Raw genomic sequence first — 9,027 nt, 5'->3', positions numbered from 1 at the left:
AATAATAGATCATTTAATTTGATAATTAAAAAAAAAAAAAAAATGTTTCTTAATCAAAATGTTTTTATTAGCCAAATCACAGATTAAAGAAATATTACTTTCTATTTGCCTTATTTCTTTTCCACTATGTCATTCAAAAAACATATTTATATGCAGCACAGATTTGTTCATTTGCTTTTCAGTATGAACATAATCACTGAGCATCAAAATTAAAATTAAAATGCAAAACTGATACAGTATCAATAAATTTTGCTTGTACATATATGCATACATACAGTGGTGTAGTCTACGTGATAAGCCGTATACCCACTAAGGTCGAGTATTTCCATATACCCACTTAAAAAAGCGCGAAGATACAAAACAACATCGTTTTGTGACAGAACTTTCACACGTTCATTCATAAATTCACCCCGTCTGTGTTGCGAATGCGAAGCACTGACTATTTGAAAATCAGCCATGTTTCTGTTGACGATCAGTGCAATTGCGCAACTCTTGCGCAGCATCGAGTGTACGCAAGACGCAAGTTTTAAACTGACTATAATGTGAATCACTAAAGGAGATGTGAACCCAAAGCAAACTTATACTACACTCTTTCAGTGTTTTCGTAAGCCTGTCCCTGAAGCTGCAGCAGATGAAACGAACGTTAACATTACAGAAACTACAGAAAATGAGCCAGATGAGACTGCTACTATCCTGCGCGGTACAGAAAACCAAGCTATATCTTAACGTTACCTGGTAAGTAAACGTAGCATATATGTTATTATTAACCGTAACTGTAACAGCAAAGGATTGATGTCATTAAAAGACAGACAGCAGCTGGTAAATGCGGTTGCTTTAATGCACGAATCTAATAGCTAATGATCCACATCCTATTTATTTCTCAATAATTTGTTCACTTGAGTCATAAACGACTGTTTTCGATGATATTGGCCATGATGTCATGTATTTTGACATGATTTTGTATGTGTATGTCCGTTCAAGCGCTAGAAGAAGCGAAAGTGAACGGGCCTAGGGCCGCAAGGACGTGGCTCTCTGTCGCACAAAACAGCTTGTAAGCACTGAATAGAGTTCTTTCATGTTAATTTAATGTAATTTGCAAGGCATAAAACGTTGTGAAAAACATGCAAATGATAAAGTTTTGCGAGGAGGCAGCATTGCCCCAATGGGAGCAGTGACAGATCATCTGTCCCGAGCGTTTTTTCCCATCAGACAGTCATTATTCTCGAGTCCTGACCTGGTCACGATCAAATATGTTAGCTTTGCTTGGGAGCATAAAGGAAATGCATGCATTTATTTGTAAATTTACCTAATTGAAAACGAAAGTAAATGAGAGTTGAAAGATTTCTTATCCTGTGGCTCCCTCTAGTGGACTGCAATTGTCTTTTAGACGGGGCATTTTTAAGTCTATGGGAAATTTTTGATTTTTGATAATTATTTATAAGAAAACTGTAAGTCCGATAAGTTAGAAAAGATATAGCAACAAACTACAGATGAGGTCCAAGTTCTCTGCAGAGTTTGGTGCTTGTAGCATTAAAGCCCTAGGAGGAGATACAGTACAGTTAAAAATTCTGGGTCTCAAAAGAATAATAAGATGTTTAAATAGTATAACAGTATGCTGGCTTTCTCAAGCCAACATAACTAGCTAATAACTTCACTAACTGTAGTGTGGTGGATCAATGAATGCGGGAGAAGGGGAGAGATAACTTAGATACTGTGTATGTGTGTGTCTGTGTACAGAAGTAAACCGAATACAGTTTTTATATCTCCTTGTTTCAGATGATGAGAGAGATGAGAACTCCTGGCCAGCCTTGTGGACTGAAAGTCAGGCTAGGGAATTTAAAAACAGGCACTCTTAAATGTGCATCGAAAATTGCCAGCTGATAAAACCTGTGCTCCAGGGACCATGTTCATTTAACATCTAAGGATAAATGTAGCTCTTGCTGAGTTAGATGATTAACACTAAACAGTAGAAAATCAGTCCAGTCTCCCCAGCTGTAAATGTCATTGGCTGTTAAAGGGATAGTTCACCCAAATATGGAAATTCTGTCATTAATTACTCACCCTCATGTCGTTTCAAACCCGTAAGACCTTCGTACTCTCTTCATACTCCCATGAATGGTGGCGGATGCTGACCCGGAAGAGAAGAATTGTTGTTTGGAACGACATGAGGGTGAGTAATTAATGTCAGAATTTTCATTTCTGGGTGAACTATCCCTTTAAAGTCTTGTGTTGCTTATAATAAATTGACATGTTGATATCACATAAGCAGTCTTTCAGAATGCTCTCAGTTACATGTAGATATACTGTATGCATTAGTGAGTGTGGTGGTGCTTATGGGGTGTCGCTCTGGGAGAGGTGAGTAGGAGGCTGGGAGGGAAAATTACAGTATACTCACTAAAAAACTAGACTACACCGCTGCATACATACATACATAGGCAACATACATGCATACATATATACATAAATACATACACAGACTGCATACATCAATAAAATATGGCACATAAGGGACACCAAACCAATATTGAGGCTGATGTGAAAAGTGATGTGAGCTGTGAACCATGGCACTGGAAATGGCCGATAACAGTAGCCTCTTTAATTAGCTGTGGGGGAATTCCTCAGAGGATTTTCACAGCTCCAGTGGATGGATTCACTCAGGAATTAGTCATGACCCAACCGCACTGGAGCTGTCACTCACTGGAGGTTATGTAACCCTGTTTGCAACTTGCAGTTTTCTTTTCACACATTTCCTTGTTGTTTCTTCAGCAGTATCTCATCAAGGGACCACAGATCACAACAAACTTTTTCTTGTCCTTCTTGCAGGTCTGCCAAAAAGACAGTGCCAGATGTCTATGTGGGGAACCTGGCTGTGGCCGACTTGGTCCACGTGACTGTCATGCCGTTCCTGATTCACCAGTGGGCGCGTGGAGGGCATTGGGTGTTCGGCAGCACCCTCTGTACCATTATCACCTCTCTTGACAACTGCAACCAGGTGGCGTGCGCTGCAGTCATGACCGCTATGAGTTTGGACAGGTTTGTGATCAGGGAAATATTAATGCCATGGTTCTACTCATGCTCAAAATAATGTAATTAGATTTCCAGATAACTGTCTTTAATAAAACAAGCATTAAGTGGGTTTTTCAGCAAATATAACAATACACATTTTACAAGTGATTCATTTTTCATTTAAAGAGTCATTTTTATTTGGTAAAAGTAGATCCATTTAAATCAAAATTTTTATCCTATTCAAAATGTCTCGATTGCGTTGATGCACTCAAAACCAAAAATGCATTCATAAAGACTCTTGCACCTAATGTGATGAGAAATGGCTGTGACTCATCATTTGATTCTGTGTCCTGATGCGTGATATTAAAAATATTCAATGAAAAGTAGCCTTTCTGAATCACTGATGTTAAATTTAAATTTGATCTCTTCTGAAAATAACAGCTCATGCTATGAGTTCTGAGAAGAAAAAAGGAGACAGATGAATCTGAGGCAGACTGCCACAGGGAGTTGTTGTTAGAAGGGCTTTATCTCTGTATCTATAAGGTTTTGCGAGAAAGGTTTTCTTTTACAGTGGTTTTGTATACTGGTTTCATCATAAATGTATGTAAATGTTGTTCTTAACCCTCTGATACATTAATTATTACATCAGGAAGGAAAAAGAAAGGAAAATGTGCTTATTGATTAAAATAAATAAATTATATATATATATACTGCTGTTCCTGAAACCACGCTTTCTTTCTTTGCGTGCACATTTGGGCGGTGTTATGCAAATCTTCCCAGATCGTGACGTAGGTATGTGGGGGCGTGTTAGAACGAGCCGTTTCAGGTAGGTGTGGTTGACTCTTAACTTTTATAAAGAATATCTCTTTGGATTTGAGACTTTAGTCTTTGCAACTTTACAGATCTTCTTTATGCACCAAGAGCTTGTAACACTCCAAAGAGAAAGGAAAAATTTAAATCGCATCGTATGACCCTTTTAAACAAAATCTTTACCTATGATTCTCAATAAAGTTAATGAATAGTTACTGAATTGTTAGAGCTACAATGTCATTTGATGAAAGCTGATTAGGTTTTGATTAAGTTTCTCCATTGGGAATTGCAAATGATTTTTTGAATTGTGGCTAGTAGTGCACTTATTGTGTTTTTATGCAGCACAAAGTTCAAACCAAGTGCATCAGTCTCATTTAAAGTTGTGACACTGTGGACTCACCACTAGAGGCCACTCTTACCACAATTATAGATCAGACAGACAAGTAATCTCGTTATTCATTTATGCAGCACAATTATGGACAACAATTTGACCCAAAGTGCTGTGCAAATTCAAAGAGCGCAATATCGAAATTAAAAAATAACATAAAATAAAAAACAGACATTAAAATTTAGATGAATTAATAATTGCAACCAGCAGCAAAGAAAAAAAGAAAAAGGAAAAGAACAAAAGAGATGCCTCAAACAGTTTCAAAAGAAATAGGGCTTTAAAGATCTAATTTTTGTAAATACAAAGTTCAAACCAAGTGCATCAGTCTCATTTAAAGTTGTGACACTGTGGACTCACCACTAGAGGCCACTCTTACCACAATTATAGATCAGACAGACAAGTAATCTCGTTATTCATTTATGCAGCACAATTATGGACAACAATTTGACCCAAAGTGCTGTGCAAATTCAAAGAGCGCAATATCGAAATTAAAAAATAACATAAAATAAAAAACAGACATTAAAATTTAGATGAATTAATAATTGCAACCAGCAGCAAAGAAAAAAAGGAAAAGAACAAAAGAGATGCCTCAAACAGTTTCAAAAGAAATAGGGCTTTAAAGATCTCATTTTTGTAAATTCAAACAGTAGTAAAAATAATATATATATAAATTCAGTATTTTAAGTGCAGTTTTGAGTTTTTGTGATTCTGGTTTTGTTTGTTTTGAATTATGGATTTTGGATATTGTTTCCTCGGTTTGCAAATTAATTGCTGCCGATGAATTCTCACTCTTTTGTCTTGGTCAGATTCTTCACACATTGGTTTTGCGCAATGTAAGACTACTATCAGTCATCATATAATAAGGGTCTTGCCTATTTTGTGCTTCCTTTGGAGTAAGGAGTGCTATGTTCTATTGTCATATGAATATTTATTCAAATATAATAATATTCATATTCATATATTATTACATAATATATTTAACAATTATAATGGATGAATTTTGAAAATTAAAATGGATGATTCTGAGGAAGAATCTCCTAGACCAGAAATATAGATGCAAAACCTAATTTCCCACAATGCATTATCTGCAGTAGCCCCCTTTTCCTCCTCTCCTTCTTAAAGAGGGTTATTGTTTGGTTTAAGAAATTAATCTTAACTGACTGATGCCAAAGCACATCTTGGCACAAGACGATTTAACACTGTCCTCACTTCCAGCTGCTTTTTTAAGCAACGAGATTGCCCATCCTTTACAGTAAATGTCAGATTGTGTCTTCACCAGCAGAGTAATGGTGAAATGAAATTTTTTTTTAAATGGAACATTTTGCTTCTCATAGATGTCAGACAAGTATTAAATGATAAAACAACATGTTTATGTGAAAAAAAATAAAATAAATATATATATATATATGTATATATGGAGATTAAAATAATCAATATTGTTTTTCATTGATGTACTCCAGATACCTGGCCCTTGTTCATCCATTTCGCCTGTTGAGTCTCAGAACCAGATCCAGGACAATCCGTATTAACCTGTTTGTATGGGCGGCCTCCTTCATCATGGTTCTGCCAGCCTGGGTTCATGCTAAAGTGATCCGCTTCAGGGATGGTCTAGAGAGCTGTTCCCTTAACCTGGTCTCTCCCAAAGAAGTGCTCTGGTAATTTGGTTCTGCTTTACTCGTGTATTATTATTACCTGCTGCATAGGTCTGATTATCCTTCCTTCTCTCATCCTCTGTTTATTTTTATTGACATAGTCCTGCTTTGAAGTCTGAATTCTATCCTTCGGTTACTCTATTGTTACACAATCTTCTATTGAAAAGGAAAAGAAAATGGCTCACAAACAAATGGCTGTTTTTCACAAACCATTTTCAGAATTTTGTTTGAGAACTGCTACAAAGCCTGCAAAGTTAAATAGTTTTTTTTTCAGCGCAGAACACTAAAAAGAGAAGTTATTTTCTGTTATCTGCTGTGAAAGCTGCCATTCAGCATAGTGGCGCATAGGCTTATAGTCACTTAAAAGCAACACAATAAAACCTTAGTTTCTGTGTTTTTTTTCTCTCTGTCAGTATCTTTTCCTCTTCACCAGAAAATTGCATGTACAGAAGTCTGTGGCTCTGAGGAATCCAACCTTCTTGTTTAATTCAAATAAGTGGGATGAAACATACTGTAGAGAGGGAGATGTGAAGGGTTTAAACATGTGTCCTCATATATCTGTAGGTATACACTCTACCAGACTGTGACCTCCTTCTTCCTGCCATTACCTCTGATTCTCATCTGCTATATACTGATTCTTTGCTACTCCTGGAGAATGTATCGCAAGAACAAAAAGGCTCACAGGTGACTTTACCTTCATTACAGCAACTATGTGATATAAAACGGGTAAATCTGCTAATTTAATTGCTTGTGAAGCCTGTCACTGGCTTGACTGTTCTAGCTACAGTAGGTCTACACTGGTTTCCTTCATTAATGTTTAATTCACCATCCATAAAGAGAATATCTACTGCAAAGTGAATAAGTGAATTTCTTGCATGAAACTGTCAGATGTGATATCCCTTTCGAGAATTATCCTGCTTATACAGTAGAAATGTTTTAGTTTTAGTTTAGTTCATAAATGCGACCAATTAACTGTAATTAGCATACTTAGGATTATATATTAGAACATTGACCCCCGGTTTCACAGACAAGGCTTAAGCCTAGTCTCAGACTAATATGTAAGTCTGAGCTGTTTCAACTGAAAGAAACTTGCACTGATTGATCTTAGAATATGTCAGTGCCCTTGTTTTGTCTCAAGATGCACACCAGTACATCAATGTTTTTTCAAATGCGCGTTTATAAAAATTACTTTGTAAAATGTCCTAATCCTAGCTTAGTCTAAGCCCTGTCTGTGAATCTAGCCCTGAGTGTAATTACCCTAAACTTAGATTTAATGTTTAGGCAACATACTGTATGACCAAATCCTGCATTCCCTACTTTCTCTCAGGTATAACACCAGCCTGCCTCGGGAACGTGTGGTCCGCCTCACTAAAATGGTCCTGGTTCTGGTAGCGGTTTTCCTGGTCAGTGTTGGGCCGTACCACGTGTTGCAACTAGTTAACTTAAGTGTACCACGCCCCTCATTAGCATACCACACCTGCTACTACCTGTTTGTTTGCTTGAGCTACGCCGCCAGCAGCATAAACCCCTTCATCTACATTCTGCTGAGTGGACACTTCCGCCACAGGCTGGTCTGTCGGGATACACCCAGCATGCCGAGTGTGGAACGGGAAATCCAGGCCCCCCGCTCCAGTTTTTAAGCTGAATTCACACTGAAACACACATAACACTGTAAATGGATGAATCAATGCACAAGCCTTTGTTGGTCTTAGGCAAAGTGCACTTGTTTTGGAGAAAGATTCTTGTTTCTTGTTTTCAATTCTAATTGTTGGGAGTGATTTTATAAAGGAGGCATGAGATGTTTTACATCTGCAAGTATGCATGTCTTGCACTTTTTACAGTAGGCCTGTGTTGTAAATGTTGTGCTGTTATTTATTGTTTAATGTGGTGTTTTGGCTCCCTCTACTGCTAAGTTTAAGTAATTCACTCTACATTCTATCTATCTATCTATCTATAATAATTAATAATTAATAATAATTTATGCATTTAGCAGACGCTTTTATCCAAAGCGACTTACAGTGCATTCAGGCTATACATTTTTTACCAGTATCTATCTATCTATCTATCTATCTATCTATCTATCTATCATTATGCCTATAAACCTTCAAACATTTTTCAATATTTTTAAACAAGGCTTTATTTGCCAAAGTTCAAAGTTTGTTTTTACAAACTTCACTTTTCTACCTAAAAATTACATTAAAATGTATTTAGTCTTGACAATTCTATTTCCTTTCATTTCAAATTTGAATTGCAATTATGCCATTCAAATTGAGAAACTGAAATGGCATTCTCAGTTGAAAATGCATGTTCGATTAAATTCTGATTGGCACACAACTCTGCCTTTAATTGAAATTGAATTAATGTTTTTAAGGGCATTTGGCAGTTTCAGACTGCATTAATTTGTGGTCTGCAGTATTCATCATCTGAGAAAATAAAATATAATAATAACAATTGTGTTCAGGGCACAGAAGTAGACCACATTGTGGCTTTGTACTATAATATCGCCCTGTTTTATGGTTTCAAGCTTGACTGTATGTGACATTTAAAAATTTGATATTTTATTATCTTGTGAATGTTATATTGTATTATCAACAGGTTTTGAAGAAAAAAAATCATCATACCAGCAATGTGTTTAGTTCCTAAAGATTCCTTTGTGCTGTACAGAATGTATTGAGGCATATGAGCATGTTTTCACTCATCTTGTGTGAGTGCATTACCATTGTTACACACGAGAAATCAATATTGCTCGGGACAAAAAGTTGCCGTTGTGCAGAAATCCTTTAAGGGCATTTTGGGATTGTCTGGTGTGAAAGTGGACGTCATGATGAAGTGGCTGGCAGCTCTAAAAAGTGAGGTCACTGAACAGATGGGCAGAGATGCAGGGATCTGTTTGCAGCCCAGCTCCCAGAGAGGAATCAATTCTCCGACCGGACCAGAGACAGACAGGGACCATGTCTGACCTTTAGCATGCCTGGCGGCAATGGCTGGAAACTCACCCCAATGCTCTGTCTCTCTCTCTCTCTCTGTCTCAATTGTACCTTCTATGGCCTAGTAAACCAGCCAGAGGCAAAATATCAACTGATATGTTCAAATACTTGTCAATATTAGTGTTGCAGTGTCAACATAGCTTGTTGAGACCCTGCATTTCAATAATACTATTCAATACAATAA

The 9,027-nt window shown here is 36.9% G+C and overlaps 1 protein-coding gene across 1 annotated transcript in view; it reads left to right on the top strand.

The window, feature by feature from the left end:
* LOC107711724 (melanin-concentrating hormone receptor 2-like) overlaps positions 1-7,502 on the top strand; it is an 8,860-nt gene extending 1,358 nt beyond the window's left edge. The window contains exons 3-6 of the mRNA XM_016516757.1: positions 2,824-3,033; positions 5,665-5,859; positions 6,421-6,540; positions 7,184-7,502. Of these exons, the coding sequence (XP_016372243.1) occupies positions 2,824-3,033; positions 5,665-5,859; positions 6,421-6,540; positions 7,184-7,496 (838 nt within the window). The 3' untranslated portion in view covers positions 7,497-7,502. The remainder of the gene's footprint in view (positions 1-2,823; positions 3,034-5,664; positions 5,860-6,420; positions 6,541-7,183) is intronic.
* The last annotated feature ends 1,525 nt before the right edge of the window (positions 7,503-9,027 follow it).

The sequence above is a fragment of the Sinocyclocheilus rhinocerous genome, unplaced genomic scaffold, assembly GCF_001515625.1.
Source record: "Sinocyclocheilus rhinocerous isolate Xijiao unplaced genomic scaffold, SAMN03320098_v1.1 scaffold1199, whole genome shotgun sequence".
NCBI lineage: Eukaryota > Metazoa > Chordata > Actinopteri > Cypriniformes > Cyprinidae > Sinocyclocheilus > Sinocyclocheilus rhinocerous.
The sequence above is the reverse complement of the archived record's forward strand: the minus strand, read 5'-3'. Positions and strand labels throughout refer to the sequence as shown.